This window comes from Pagrus pagrus (genome assembly GCF_965226575.1).
Source record: "Pagrus pagrus genome assembly, chromosome: 9".
Classification (NCBI taxonomy): Eukaryota; Metazoa; Chordata; class Actinopteri; order Spariformes; family Sparidae; genus Pagrus; species Pagrus pagrus.
In genome coordinates, this window is record NC_140193.1 from 29041234 (window position 1) to 29058010 (window position 16777).

The 16777-nt window shown below is 41.2% G+C and overlaps 2 protein-coding genes across 2 annotated transcripts; one reads left to right on the plus strand and one right to left on the minus strand.

Moving 5' to 3' along the window:
- Positions 1 to 1953: 1953 nt before the first annotated feature.
- Positions 1954 to 3144, minus strand: LOC311262644 (trace amine-associated receptor 13c-like; the record flags this gene model as incomplete). The annotated part of the gene is made up of 2 exons (XM_084362205.1): positions 1954 to 2770; positions 2969 to 3144. 2 exons carry the CDS (start codon positions 3142 to 3144, stop codon positions 1954 to 1956), a joined length of 993 nt encoding a protein of 330 aa, XP_084218331.1.
- Positions 3145 to 13912: 10768 nt separating this feature from the next.
- Positions 13913 to 15067, plus strand: LOC311262651 (trace amine-associated receptor 8a-like; the record flags this gene model as incomplete). Its single annotated transcript, XM_084362217.1, has 2 exons — positions 13913 to 14106; positions 14251 to 15067. Exons 1-2 carry the CDS (start codon positions 13931 to 13933, stop codon positions 15065 to 15067), a joined length of 993 nt encoding a protein of 330 aa, XP_084218343.1. The 5' UTR covers positions 13913 to 13930.
- Positions 15068 to 16777: the final 1710 nt, after the last annotated feature.

Consider the following 16777-nt stretch of genomic DNA (forward strand, 5'->3'; position numbering starts at 1 on the left):
ACACCAGTAGGCTGTCAACATGTTTACACTCGGTAACACTTTACAGTACGATACACAAAAATGTTAGTAGTTACAGGGGAGCGTGTAAGGAATGAATCAGGAATGACTTGATAGCTAATGAGTAATTCCTCAATAACTGTTATTTCAGGACTATAAAGTAGATAATGATGGGTTAATGGCTGAGTTGCTTACTAATTCCTGATCACATATCATTACGATTCTTTTCTTTTTGTGTACCTTCATTTAAAATGATATGTAATACCAATAAGTTACTCATTACTTAATGATTAGGTACTGAGTATTTCCTGGGAGTTCTCATTTAGTTCTTTAATAACAGACCAGAGGGTACACAAAAAGAGTAAGTCATGATTCAGTTATTAGGAATGATTAGTCGTCACTAGTTCATTTCACTCAGTGGCTGGTTGAAAGTGAATCAAGAGTTACTGATATTTATGAACTAATCATTACCTAATGATTCATTAATATATTATCTCCCAGTCTGTGCGCCAGTAACTCATCATTATCTGCTATATACTCCTGAAATTGCAGTTATTTCAGAATTACTCATTAATGATTCATTAACTCAGGTCATTCCCAACTACTCACATTTTTTGTACCTTATTGTAAATTGTTACCCAGCCTTCCCAACAACACAAAATTATTCATTCACAGTCATAATAATTTTTTTAAGGAAAGGGATACTTCTATTCTGTACCTTTCCACAATCTCTGTAGATGTGTTACTATGAAAAAAAATATTTGTCTACATAAAAATGTTATCAATGTGACCTTTAAACAAGACAATGTCACTAATGCGATTGTTGGCTATGAAGTCTTTAAGAATGTGAAAATACATAAATTTAAATTTCATTAGTTTTATGACTTTTTGATTGACTTCCTCAAAAAATATATTTTAAGTTGACAAACATCATGCGTGTAATTCATGGCACAATTCAGGCGGGAATATACAATTATTTGTCTGACTCCATTCACTACCATAAATATTTTTTTTATGAAATATGGTCCGATGGGGGAAACCTGAAGGCTTCAGCTCTGTATTGCACCATAAAAGAGCCAACCATACAGCTTCAGATTCCATTGGCTCCTTTAGCCATCTAGTTCGACCATCTTTGGTTGAACTAGATAGTTAGAGTCAATTTTATATAGACATTTTTGATTATATCAGCAACTATGATTTTAAAATTCAATGTGGGAAAAAAACATTGGAGAAAGTATTTCTCCCACCCAAGCTCCTCCTACCCAGTACATAGAACCCTAATCATTGTTTGTTGTTTGGTTGTACCTAAGAAGAATGGCTAGGACATTGTAAATGATGTGTTTTGAACAAATACTGATCAATTCAAAACTATATATATTCACAAACTCATTTTTTAAAAATGGACTTCAGCCACTGCACATGAAGCTGAATGCTTGTCTGGTACTCTCAGAGTAGGGTATTCAAATCAGGAAAAACATCAGCAAAGTATGAATCAATAGATATATAGTCTGGAATGTAAGAGGGCAGGAACAAGTCCAAAGTATACTGGAGCACATAGATTAAGACAACATAGGTTTATTCAGTGTGATTCAATGTGATGCGTCTTCATCAGAGTCACATGACTCACATTGAGAGAGAGTCACATTGAGCACAATAATTGTTGCAATTATCCTTTCTTCAGTGTAAATGTGAAGGCTTTTTCTTTAGTTAACACTGAACACTCTGACTCTCCAACATTAAACTGTATCTCTGCATATTACAGAGGCTCCATTAACACGGGGACCAGTCAAAGGTAGCACATGATATTGAGGTTACTGTATATAAAAAACAAATTAAGACAATTAAGATGACATATAATCACACTTTCAGTAGATTTATGTGACATGTTCTTCATTAAATACATATACATACAATAGAAGTGGTAGACATTTATACATCTCACTGCCTACACAGTCTCTACAGTATGTTGGCTTCACAGGAGTCAGGCTGAAGTATCTTTAATGTTACAATAAACTTAATAGATTTTCGAAACCACGGATAGCAAAAAGCATAGACCACCGGATTGAGGCAAGAGTTGAAATAGAAGAGCCACGTCTCTAAGGGCACAGATGTAACACTAAACAAGCTGTTCTGACCTATGAGAGAGGAACAGTAATATGGACAATGGCATGACAGAAACACAACTACAACAACACCAAGAGTCCTGGCTGCTTTCAACTCTGATTTCTTGGCAGAAACAGTCTCTGAGCTCTGAAGTGTGACAGCTGTAATGTAGGACCGCATGGCACGAGCCTGAGACACAGCCACCACAAAAACTCTCATATACAGAACTACAATGACAGTGACAGGACCAATAAAGGTCAAAATAAGGTCAACAACTCCTGCAATGTAGTGAATGACAATCACACACTCTCCAGCACAGGAATTATACCTGCCTTGTTTTTTTAAGTTATCCATCATTATTAGGCTGTTGTATAGAACAGAGCAGACCCAACAAAGGCAAGTACAGAGTGTCACTACTCTCACAGTGATTTTAGTGGAGTAATGCAGAGGGTCACAAATAGCCACATAGCGGTCAACTGATATGAGCACCATGGTTCCTACTGAAGCAGAGGTAATAATGAAGTCTAAAACACCGAACAAAGCACACATGAGGTCACCAAGAAACCAGCAGCCGTCTGTGAGAAGGATCTGAAAGGACATGAGGAGACCCATTGTGCAATCTGCGACAGCCAGAGAGAGGAGGAGGAGATTGGTTGGGGTGTGGAGCTGCCTGTATTGAAAGAGGGGCATCATATGTATTATTTTTTGTAGTATCAATTTCTATTCCATTATAATATTATCAGACCTAATCCATGAGTAAAATGTAAAAGCAGAGTTTATAATCATCTGACACTTTATATTCTCTTTCTGTGAACCATTAATTTATATATGTCTGGCACTTTCATGAATTGATTAAATAATTTGCTACTTGAAGTGGGAGATAGAGATGATGACCAGCAGGTTGAGAGTTGCAGTGAGCAGAGAGATGAAGGACAGCAGAGTGTAAATCAGCACAGCCTCAGTGTGTGGGAGCTTTGCCCTCCTACAGGATGTGTTGAGGAGTTTTGGAAAGCAGAGTTCAGTTTCTTCCAGTGTTTCCATCATTGAAGAAAAAGGATGAGAGGAGAGGCTGCTGACCTCTGGCTGTTTGTTCTATCAAACAACTGATTTATGTCTTCTCCCCCTCACCCCCCTTTTTCCCTCAACTACAGCTATAGTTTCATTTACAGTCCATCCTCCTCCACAGTATCACCGACAAAAAAAAAAAGGCTGTGGGAAGGAGTGGCCTCTGCATACCATCAGGAAAATGATAGATGAAGAATTTCCTGCTCTTGTAAATGTGTTTGAGTGCTGACAGCCCTGTTTCTGAAAACTCCTGCCCAAAATTGTAAAATTGATAAAAACTTGCCTAAAATTTTCACAACTTTGGAAGGAGGCCTATTTCATGAAATGAGGCTAATGAAATCTAAAAAGCCTCAACTTTGGCCCATGAGCTGCATGTTTATACACTCTGAAGTAACAGCAGTGTCAAAAGTAATTGCTTGGTCTGAATTTGCCAAGCCAAACTGTCTCAGCTGAAGCTACTTCTGAGCCTTGATCAACTGAGCTAAACCAGGTGCCTGTCTGACTTTGAAACTGAATTTGAATTAATTGTTTAGAATTTAAATTGCCTAACTTGAATTACTGCATTAAAAAGAATGATCTGAATATTAGGAGTGTAACAGGACATGTATTTGTCCCGAACCATCGCGGAACATATGTCACAGTATGGAGAATGCAGTCATATGAAGAATATAACAGATGATGAAACTATGGTAAGAGCATAGAGATAGGACACAATAAAACAAGACAAAGAAGAAGATATTGTGAATAAATATCATAGAACTAGATAGTAGATAGAAAGAACCCAAGGATGGTGCTTATTTAATCAAATGAGAATTGCTCACCTAGCATACAGTCATGGTGAAAAGTTTACATCCACTTGTAAAGAACATGTTCACCATGGCAGTCTTGACTTCCGATGGATTCTACAGCTCTCAATTTTCTGTGATGGAATGAGTGGAACACATACTAATTGTCGCAAAAAACATTCATGAAGTTTGCTTCATATCTACATTTATTATAGGTCTTCTGAAAAGGTGACCAAGTCTGCTGGCTCAAAAATATACATACAGCAACTTGAACGATCAATTGAGGTGATTATAGAAAGTTGTGTGATTCAAATTTTCTTTGTAGCATGGCCTCTTGTGTCACTGCAATCATCAGGAAGAAAATGCAAACTATCACCTGCTGCTGAGAGAAAACTGGTCAGGATGGTCTCACTTGATGCAAGAGTGCTGGGTCAGGGCACTTCATCCTTGCAGACAGGGGGTACCCATGCCTCCAACACTCCCCTCATAACTCCCTATAAAAGGCCAGTACAAGGTGTGGGAGTCCAGCACTTCAGACAGCACTGAGGACAGTGTTTTCCGGGCCCTTGCACCTCTGTGTGTGTTGGGGTTCCCACACTCACACACGGACGTGCCAGGACATGACATGATGCATTTATGGCTCGATCCTAATTGCTCACAAGAAAACATTTTTGTTGACTCAGATGATTTTTTTTTTTTTTAGATGATAAAAAATGATGTTTCACCAATTTTGTAATGGAAGACTTTTGAAGCAATGTGAGTGGATGCCTTATCTCCTATCAATCATCGCAAAAGAAACATGACACTCAACCATCCACTTAAACACAAGAAAACTGTCAAACACCAGCTTGGAATGCTTGTGAAAGAATTTCTAGAGCCTTCATGTTTACCACATAGACCTATTTCAATTTTGAGCAAGTCAGCTGTTAAAAAGAAAAAGCAACAGGACCAATTATAAGATTAAATCAGAATCTGGCATTCCATTTATCTCACACAATGATATTAACAATACACAATGGCAGTTTTATGAACAGTTTTTACATGCATGTAAATTGATCACATGTCGTGTAGACTAAAATTACATGCAATGAAGAAAAACAATAAATTCCCCAAAAAAGAGGGAATCACAACCTCTAATCACAACCTGAAGGAGAGTAACACCTGTAGTTCTCTATTGTATTGACACTATCTCTCCACCCAACTGCTCATTTGTAGGTTTTTCAAGGGTTTTCTGGCAGTTCAAGCACACTGATGGCTGTTGCATGGTGGGTCCACTGATGAGCCTAGTGTAGCCCTGTTGTGGAATCCAATGTTGTTGGTGGGAAGCAGCAGAGCATGCTGAGTTTGCCAGGGGTGATGGGAGGGCACCATTATGGACACATTGCAAGGCTGTGCCCGCTTCTGTGGCTTTGGGTAACTCTGCTGCAGAAACCACCGTTGTTTGGCTGCCTGTGTTGTTCAAGCAGGGACTATGTCCTTGCCATTGGCCCAGGATGAAAAACCATGTGGTGGCTCTATGCTGCATGTCTTCCCCAGTCACTCTCTCCCAAAATCAGAAAAAATGAAGATGGAAATGGTAATAGGTCACATATAGGCTGTGGTGTGCGCATGTCACCTGTATGCCCGGCTGAGCTTTCAGGATGCAAGTAATAATAATAAGAAATTTAAGGTAAAGGTCACCTGGCCACACTGTAAAAAGGGATTTTAATTTTTTGTCAACAATACATAAAATTTAATGTTGTGTCGTGCACATAATGTTGTCAACAAAAATATGTCATGTATTATGATTGGAAGTTGCCAGAACTTGATCTTCAAATAATATTTTGGGGAACTTCTGTCAAGTTTTCATGTGTCATGTAGTGTGAGACTGATTGACAGCCTCTGCGGTTGAACCTGTGCATCAGTGAAATTGTCAACATTCACTGCAGACAGCCTGTCATCTGTCCCTGTTCAGCTGTTTCAACGGATGTCAGCAACAAGCATATGCAGAGTAAGTGCTAATTTGTGAAAAGTAATCTATATGTGTAATTAAGATTTAGTTTAATGCAGATAAGTTATTACTACTAGATGCCAGGTATGTGGCCACTGTCAGAGACCACTTTCAGGAGCTTCACTTACACTTCAGAAACAGTGCCAATTGTACCACCACCCTGGGTGTTAGTGACTTGAAAATAAAGGTAATAGTAATTTAACAGCATTGTAGTTGTCTTCTGCTGATTCACTACTAATCATGATCTCTAATGTAATTACAATCGAATAACAGAGTTATAGAACTATTCATAACTATCATGTTTTTAATTGCAACATTTCCAGGAGGTAAAGGGCCCCCACTGGCATTCTCAGCACAAAGCTATTGAGACACTAGAGAGGAACCTGAGTGCAGTTCTTGGGAGCCCTGGCAGAGGAGGCAGAGGTTAGAATATGTCTTGTGGCGAAGGGACTCTACACATTCTCTGCTACGTACAGATTTGTGGCAGCAGTTACCTACAGACCGATGTTTTGCCCCACCTCGCATGCCTGTCCAAAATCTTCCAAAAAATGAATTTTCTCCATATCAAGGAGCATGTATGCTTAATGTTGATTTATGTGACTTAAGTGTTTTATTTGTCACATTGATATGAGGGCTATTTGCATGTCTGACCAGTATTGTCCAGTATATGTCACAATTCAGACTTGCTCTACCTCCTGAGCTACAGCCATGTTGCACTTGTTATTGCGGTTTCCTGTAAGCTGCAAGTGTGATTTTTCAATGATGAAGGAGGAGCACTTTTAAAAGCACAGATAAATATGCATTTTCTTTATTGGTACAGTTTGTGAATAGTTTTTTTCTTTACATGGTGAAAACAGACCTAAGAAACAAGCTCCAGGGAAAACACCTGGCTGCCTGTTTGAGGATCTCTATATATGGACCACATCCTGAGGCCTTCCCTTATGAAAAGGCATTATAATATTTTTTCAGAAAGCCTCATACAATGATGTGTTCCTCTAAAGCTTGATTTATGCTTCTGCGTCGCGGCGACGGCGGAGCTACGTCGTCGACGCAGACCCCTACGCAGACCCTGCGCCGTAGCCTGACGTGCGCCTCCAAAAAATCCTGACTACGCGTCACGTCGACGCGTCGAGACGCGAACGGCAAGGACTGGGATTGGTCCGCTCAGACCGTCATTCCGGCAGTTGCTTTTCCGGTCAACAGTATAACAACACCGCCAGTTACTTCTGCTGCTTGCATGCTTGTCTCCTATTGCTTGTGAACTCCATGCTTTGTGAGATCCCAGCAGGGCAGGAGGAGTATTGGTGTTGTGTAGCATGTAGCTTGTAGCCCCACACTGTGACCAGAATGCTACACAGCATATCCGCTCTGACCGCAAATGCAGTGCAAGAGAGCAAGAACCCCCCGAAACCAATCCCCCCCCCCCCCCCCCCCGGCTTGGCGGTGAATTGAACGCGTTCCCTCGACGCAGAACTTCGAATGCTCAATGACGGCGTAGGGTCGACGACGTAGCTCCGCCGTCGCCGCGACGCAGAAGCATAAACTAGGCTTAAGGTGTGCACAGTGTGCAAGTAGTCTCTGGAGCAGGCTCTTTTAGCAGTGGAGCACTTTTATCAGCTGAAAAGGGCTGTTTAGTTGCTAAATGAAGCCAAAGAAAGAACTTTGTGACCCCTAAACTCGACGTTAATCTTTTGTGGCAGACGATACTGTTTTTGCATTGTTTTTGCACTATTTTTGCACTACGCTAAACCAAACAAAACCAATAAAGTGTTGTTAATACTTGATGCATACTGAGCCAGTGTATTTCTTATGTGCATTTCTTATGTGCTTCATGTAACATCTCAGGAAGGTTAGCATTACACTTAAAATACTTAATAACTAAACACAAAATACGTTATACTGTAGCCTGCATAATACACACAAAACTTAACCAAACTGGAAAATAGTCTCAAGACTGCTAGAGCTCCATTTACTGCTTGTGGAATTAGAATGACATTTGCACATGACACAAGAAAAAACACATGAAAAACAAAAATACTGCACTCTGCTGTAACTCTCAGTCAACATAATGTGTGTTATTCTGTCACTTTCTTAGAAATTAGATGTTGTCCTCAACATCATGACCTTTTGCACTGAAATGCAGTTAAACATGTTCAAAACCCCTGTTACAGACTGGAACTCTTTTGATGCATTCAGGTTTGTCTCAGTCCATTTCAACTGTCCAGTTCAGTTCACATTACATACAAATAAAGCTGCTGGTTATAGTATGTCTGCACTGGCTGTGTCCATGTTTAAGGCCTTACATACAGCAAGACTGTAGCAGAATGAGTTCTGATTTTGTCATATCTTGGCCTACGCTGCCTCTAAGTCAGTTGAGGTCTCCAGCTCATCTTCCTGTGTGTCATCCACTGAGGCAAGCGATGTCTCCTCCTCAGTATCAGGTGTGGAGTCCTCTTTAGCATCCTGGATTTCCGGTAAGTCATCATCACTGTTTTCCATCTGAGGTGGTTCTATTGTAGGTTTGTTTATGTCTGGTTCAATCACATTTGCCATTACAGAGGTCTCTACTACTGGTTCCGATAGTGGAACCATGAGCTGAGGTGGCACAAGACAGTAATCAACCTCATCATCCTCTTCCTCTGAATCTGCTCTCCCTTTTCTGTTACAGCAGTTTTCCTTTTTGTTTTCACAGGTAGGTGCAACTCGGCTTACAATATCAGATGATTGCATGGTAAAAGGAGGTTTCAATGCAGGATCCTGGACTTTCCTTTATCATGTTCAGGTCTCAACTCGTAGATGGGGATATCCTCTCCTACTTGTTGAACCTCAGTATAAACGCTGTCTTCCCAGTGATTTCACAATTTTCCAGGTCCAGCCCAAGGGGTCATGTTTTGGACTAACACCCAGTTGCCTAGGTAACTTGCTATCATAATTCCTCATGTTTCTGTGAGCAGATTTTTGGGCATTCTCTTTTGCATTAGCATAAGCATCTTGCATTCCTTGGTACCACTTTTCAACATAGTCACGCTGACTGCAACTTCCAGGTTCATTGGGTAAGTTGAAGTGTATACCAATGTGTAGTCTTGGAGAGCAGCCATACAGCAGGTAAAAATGGGGAAAAGCCTGTGACTGTTATTATTTGGACTTTGTGGTTGCCTGTTTGTGGTCTGTGTTTTGTGCTTTTTGTTTCAGAGGTGCTTGGTGAGGCTGGGCGTGACTTTGTTGCTGGTCGGAGCTGTGCCAGTCCACACACCTGCAGTGCATTGAGTATAATTGCAACTGCACTTATACCCAGATCTTCTCTCTGCGCGGTGGCAGGTTATGTCGCCAGCTCCAGTGGTAACTGATCGCTCTCAGTATCTCTTGAGTTCATGTATTTAGAAAGCCTTCTTGTGTTCACTCGCCAGCGCATTAACCCTGCCTTCCTAATCTTCCAGTGTGACCAGACCCTACCTGAGAACCAGCTCCTCAACCACTACAGGGACTTCTGTACATGTGCAGTTATAAGCAAAAATTCCAAGACATCTTGTCTTCCGTTAGTCTTAAGCATCTGCATCAATGTTTTGATTGAAACATTCCACTTGGCTCTTCCCCTGCGGATGGTAAGGGGTAGTCCTCGATGCAGCCACAATGCAATTATAGGAGCTGAATGTGTTTGGTTGTGTTCTGAGGTTTTGGTGTAATTCACTCAGTGTGTGTGTGGGGTCGCTGTGCTGTCACCTGGGGAGCTCAGGTGCATACAGGTGGCATTATTCACTCCCTTTGTTAGGTTTTGACCCGGAAGGGCAAACCGTTTTTGACCGCTGTGGTGCAGAGGCGCTCTTCATGAGCTGTTTTGTTTGTTTGTTTGTTTCCTTTGTTTACGGACAATGCACCACAATAAAACCCACTGTGGAGCAACTCAAGGAACAGCGTGGACATTCATTAATTGCGGTATGAGAGCAAAGCCAAGGCGAGGCGTGTCAACCAGGTTATTCCGGAGTTAGAAACCTCAGTAGCTCTAGTATTAGACTGAGCCCCTTTAATAGCAATGTTTTCTCAGTTGCTAGAAGAGCTCATTCTCGAAACTCAACTTTTCTGATTGTGATGAATGTGCTAAGGAAATCCAAATTTTAGGGCATAGTCATTGAATATTTCATCGGCTACTGTTATTCCAGACTTTGATGTTGTAGGGTACACCTCAGCAAAAACTGTGAAATGACCTACAATGACCAGAATATACTCATAGCCACCTTTGCACTTATCAAGGTGGCCTGAAGTCCACTGACACAAGTTTCGAAAGGCTGGGTTGTCACAATGTTTGTAATAGGGGCCCTTGTCTCGCGGCTGGGTTTTTTCTATTTCAGACAAGTACAGCTCAATACATACTGCTCTATTTCACGCTGCATGTAAGGCCAGAAAAAAGCAGTCTCTAATCAGTGATACTGTCCTGCCAGTGCCTTGGTGCCACATCTGATTGTGCAGCTCCTTAAAAGCTGTGGGTTTGAGTTTGTCTTTCCCTAAGAGCTCCACTTTGATCCATCTCCAATTTATCCCATTGCCGGAGGAGAAAACGGCTCCGTGCACACTGAATTTTTTCAGTTTGTGGCATTGGGATCTTATTCCAGACTACTTACACTGTAAAACTGGGCCAATATATGAGTAGTCTTTCTGATCCAGCTATATTTGTACTGGCTTTAAAGGGTCAACTGAGGTATTTCAGGCATCAAGCAGACTTTTAACAGATATGGCCATAGACCATGAGGCATTTGACTCTGGCTGTGTTTCCACTGCCTGGGCAGTCGTTCCCACTGCATCATAAGACATAACCTCCATGCACACACCCATCAACTTCTCAATGTCAACTGGCATTCTAGACAAACTATCAGTTTCTATGTATTCTTTGCCAGGGCTGTATTTTATCATAAAATTAAAGTTGGCTAATTCTGCTAAACATTCACTATCCATGGCATTAAACTTAGCAGTGGACAGCATGTCAGTTAAGGGACTATGCAAACAGTCATGGAATCTTTCTGTATTTTCCCAATTGAGAGCAAGGAATTCCAGTTCAAAGTGAAGGTGTTTTTTTTCTGTACGCTTTTTCACTTTGTTTCTGATGCAGCCCAGCTCTTACCCTTGTTAAAAGCATCTGTATGAAGGACAAAAACGGCTGGGGAAAATCTGGGAATGCCAGGCCATGTGGTTGAATTAGACAGTCTATAAGTTGCTCAAGAATCTGTTGGTGTGAGTCAGTCCACTTAATCTTTGTGTGAGATGGTAGCACTTTTCAATTTCCTGCTTTGTGTGACTTACTTCCTGGTGGCTGTGAGCTTTGCGAACAGGTGCCTTCATGAGCTCATAAAGGGGGCTGGCAATGCAAGAAAAGTCCTTTATGTATTAGCGACAGTAGCGTAATAGTTACTTAATAGTCTCAACTCACAAACTGTTTTTTTTCTTTCAGGAGGGTCAGTGCAGTCCATTTTCTTTCCTTCTGTTGATACTATTCTCCCAAGGCCACTTGATTTTAGTTTTATTCCATACTGCCTCAGTCTCTGCAATACTTTCTTTACATCATCAACATGGTTTTCGAATGTTTTTGCTGAATACAAGGGTGTCATCCAAATACAGTGTTTCCTCTAGGATTTTTTTCAGCAGCGGGGGCAGGCTCTCCGGGGAGCCGTGGCGGCGTAAACAAATGACACTTGACTGCAGATTTTACTTTTATGCCCAGCATAATCCCCCTTTTTATTGAATGGCCAGTTGAAAATGGCTTTTTAAAGGCTGAATGTAAAAATAAAAAATAATTACAAAAATACAACAATAAAATAAAAAAATAAAAACAATAAATAATAATTTCTTGATGGGGCTGTAGAATCAGTGGCAAAGTTTGCATCCAGTGAATTTTTCTGGGTTTTTTATAGAAGAGCTCTTTCTGTCATCACTAACATACTGTTAGTAATCAAAGAAGATCTGAGGCTTTGTTCTATATGTTATAATATAATATATATATATATATATATATACATATATATATATGTATATATATATATGTATAAATAACGATTTCAGTATTGAGCTACAATCAGGCTACATTCATGACTCTGTACAGTCAAACTTACCAAAAACTTCTCATTGATCATCATTATAAAGTTTCAGGGCGTTCCTGTAACCATGGTAACTTGCGGTGCCAGAGGGGAGGGAGAGACGCTGAATGAAGCCGTTTACACAGATACACTGCAGACAAAGTCCAGACTATAGTTGTTATTTCACACATGTAGCACACAACAGGAGACTCTCCATGTCAGAAGAGTTCTCACGTGCTGACTACACTCAATTGATAACGTAGCAGCGCGACGAGTCCTTGCTAGCTAAGCAGCTAAACTTTAGCGCCGCTCCGTGTTGAGATCCCGCCCCGTGTGGGTCACTACACTGTCATTGGTCAGGTGCGCACACACTGTTAACGATACCATTGGCTGTAGAGTGTGACAATCTGAGGAAGATAGTTATCTAGTTTACCTCAGCACTCGCGACACCCGACTAAAGGTGAGAACATATAGGTTTGCACGACTGGCTTCTCAATACAACCTATGTTATGATCTGGTCTAGAGAAAGAGTTGGCCTCCTCCCTCAACATCTCACGACTAACCTGCCTCTGGTTTTCATCTAGGTGGCTGAGATCATTGGGGGCGTCCCAGAGCTCTGTCCTCTTTTCCTGGTCTTTTGTGTGCTGGGCTTGAATGTTGTTTACATCAACAGGTGAGCGAACATACAATGGGTGGTGGGCTGACGAGTCAACTGGGTGTTTAGCTGGGAGGTTAGCTTAGGGGTTCACTGGGTGGTTGGGTCCCCCAAAGTATGTGTCTTTGCTAACACGAGGATACAGTTTTGGTGCAGTCTCTGTCCTATGAATCGACTCTCTGATTTGCAACATTTCTGCTTTAAGATCCTTCAACAGTGCTATGTCTGCTTTGATTTCTTTCTTTAGGTCTGACAGCACATCTGGAGGGAGCTTGACGATGCTTGGTCTAACTGTGCACTTCTGGTCTCCAATTGCGTTGCTAGATTTAACAGCATGGATGCCAGTGTCGCTGTGGTGCAAGTCTGCTTCTTTTTATCTTGTCTCTCCTTCTCGTGAGCACATGCATATGTAGCCTCTCCAAGAGCAACTCATCTGAGGTATCTTGTTGCAGCAGGTAAGGTTGAAGATCAGTTTTAATGTTGTCATTTTGTAAGCCTGTAAGTACTGTGTGCATGAACATGCTCTGCAATAGTGCAGGGACATACTTGAGGCTAGACTCTGCTTCCTGTGATGCACACAATATGTTCTGCCTTAAATCTATTGCTCTAATTGAGAAGTTTTGTGGAATCTCTTTATTGTTCTGGACTTAAGTGGTAAGCTGTTTGTATAGCTCAGTTGCACTCCTCTCTTGATAGTGTGAGCAAGGGATCCTCCTAAGAGTAGGCAGGCATTGACAATGACATTTGCAACTTAAAACACATGAAAAAACAAACTCACTCTGCTGTAACTCTCTGTCAACATAATACACATTGTTCCATCTGTCACATATGCAGGTTTTAGGCCAGAGAATAAAAGTGTAGTGCAGCGCCCCAACCTGGTCCTTCTCTCAAGCCTCAGCGGTTGCTGAAGCAAAATCCATGGTGTGGGAAGAGTTCTGGGAGGCTATGGATAAGGACTTTCTGTTGGCCCAGTTAAAGCTCTGGCAACCATTCACACACTCAGCAAGTGAAAGCAGGCTGGTTTAGCAGGGGAGGAGAACTGCTGACCTGGAAAGAGAGTATATTCAGGTGGTGGCCATGGGTGGCTAGGTTCGGACTTAGCGTATTGAAGATAGATGATGTAATTAAAGCAGTGAGAAGTTCAGTCACTGCTTGTTAAAAGAAATGTCACCAGAGGGAAAAAGGGAGGAGGGATGTCATCATAAATAAGTTGTATGACAGAGCTTCAGGCAGACACTTGAAAGATCGAGCAGCATCTCGTCTCCTCATTCTGATGATGAAAACTCTTGATGAAGTTGAACTCTGCTTTCCAGAACTCCTCAACTCCTCCTGCAGGAAGACTCAGCGTCCTCACTCTGTATCCATGCTCACTTACATCATTCTGTCCTCCATCTCTCTGCTCACTGTGGCTCTCAATCTGCTTGTGATCATCTCCATCTCACACTTCAAGTAGGCAAATATTATTTACTGATTTATGCCTCAACGAAAATTTTAGTGAAATCTGTGTAACCCATGTTTCTATGTTTCTATAATTGCTTTTAATAGATGGAATGATACAGATATCGACATTATTTTGCTCTCTTATCTTCCCAGGCAACTTCACACCCCCGCCAACCTCCTCCTCCTTTCTCTGGCCACCTCAGATTTCTTTGTGGGCCTCCTCATGATCTTTCAAATTGTCCTTGTAGACGGCTGCTGGTTCCTCGGTGACCTCATGTGTACTGTGTATTATCTTTTGAATTATATTATTACCTCTGCCTCAATAGGAACCATGGTGCTCATATCTGTTGACCGCTATGTTGCTATTTGTGATCCTTTACATTACCCCGCTAAAGTCACTCAAAAAAGAGTTCAAGTCTGTGTTTGTCTGTGTTGGATGTTTTCTGCTCTCTTTCACAGTCTGCTGCTGAAAGATAACCTGAAACAACCAGGCAGGTATAACTCCTGTATTGGACAATGTGTGATTGTCATTGATCATGTTGCAGGACGTGTTGATCTCTTTTTGTCCTTTATTGGTCCTGTCACTGTCATTGTCATTCTGTACATAAGAGTATTTGTGGTGGCTGTGTCTCAGGCTCGTGCCATGCGGTCTCATATTGCAGCTGTCACTCACCATTGTTCAGGGAAAGTAATTGCTAAGAAATCTGAGTTGAAAGCAGCCACTACTCTTGGAGTTGTTGTAGTTGTGTTTTTAATATGTGTCTGCCCATACTTTTGTGTTGCACTTACAGGCCAGGACACCATGCTCAATGCTGTGGCTGCTGCCTTTGTAATATGTCTGTTCTATTTTAACTCCTGTTTAAATCCTCTGATCTACGCCTTTTTCTACACCTGGTTCAGAAAATCCATCAAACTCATTGTTACACTCAGGATTCTGCAAGTTGACTCATGTGAAATCAACATGCTGTAGCGAGAGAATTTGATGTATAAAGAGGCCGACACACCATTAATGTTATGTTACTAATATGTAATTTCTGTATGTTCTATACAGAGAAAATAGGTATTTAATTCATGTTGTTGACTGAGTGAATTACAAAAGTCTCAGAAATATGTCGTAATAGTGATGATTCAGTCTCCATGAGCCTCTGCTGCTTATTGTCATTATTATATAATTGCCATTGCTTCCTTCTTTTAAAATAAAAGTAAAAAATAAAATATATATATAAAATATTTTATGCTTTTGAGCCATATTTACAAGCACAAACTTAACATGTGTTTTTTACGGAAAACAAACACATTATCAGTTCGCCTTTCTTAAACAAGACAAAACATTTGCAGGAAAACAAAACAATGGAACAATCTGGCACCAGAGTAGACAAGAGACCAGGATGATATAGCTGAGGTTGATGAGCTGATGATCTGCAGGAGTGCCTCTCTGCTGCCACACCCAAAGACACAGACACACACACAGGGAAAGAGCAAGTGAGGGAGAAGGGAGGGGGGAAGACAGATAAGGGAAAAAACACAAACGACAAAAAACCCTAAATGCCACAGTAACCAAGACAAAACTACACTGAAGGATTGTTGCTTCAGGATGGAATAAAACATTGCTTGCCCCAAGTTAAATATTTGGATTTTGGAAAGAGCCCGTAGAAGGGAGAGACTTTTAAGGGATAGAAACAATCCACTAGATAGATATAACAATCAGGAACTAGTGGAGAGATTTCGGTTTTCTAGAGAAACTATCCTTTTGCTGGCTGGCAAACTCTAGGATACCATAAACCCTGCAGCAGCAAGAAACCATCATGTTCCTGCAGTTGTGCAAGTGTATGTAGTGTTACAGCTTTATGCTAAAGAAAGTTCCCTAAACTCACTGGGTGATGCTGTTGGACTATGCAAACTAACTGCATCGCGGATTACCTAAAGGGTATCAAGTGAACTGTGAAAGAAGCTTACTTTATTTCCAACAAGCACTATGGCTCTGAATAAGGTAAAAGTGGAGTTTTGGGCAAAAGCAGGATTTCCAAATGTGGTAGGAGCAATAGAAGGCACACACGTAAGGCAGCAAAATGAGCATCTGTATGTCCCCCAAAACAGAGGCAACAGCCCGCTATACACCAATCAGCCACAACATTAAAACCACTAACAAGTGACCAACAAACATTGATCATCTTGTTAGCAATGGGCTGCTTGGAAACCTTGGGACCTGGCATTCATGTGGATGCCACTTGACACGGAATCACCTACCCAAACACCATTGTAGACCAATACCACCCCCCACCAATACCACCCCCCACCCGCAGTGAGGGGGTACACTGCAATTGGGGAGTGCCATTACCATGAGGGGGTGTACATGGTCTGCAACCATGATTGGGTGGGTGGTGTATCTCATGTCAGGACCCAAGGTTTCCCAGCAGAAGTTTTGATTGTAACGAGATGACAAATAATATTCACTTCACCTGCATGTGGTTTTAATGTTGTGGCTTAATGATGTATATGCAACACTAATTCTGTGTTTGCACATTGCAGTAATTTTTGTGGGCTTTTGTTTGTCTTATTGAATAACCACAATCTACTGATTTATGTCAGGGTTACTTAAAACTACTTACTCTTTCTAGTACACTTTTTGCATTTCCCAAATATAAGCATTTTGGCTTGTCAGCTAGCATTTCTAGACAAA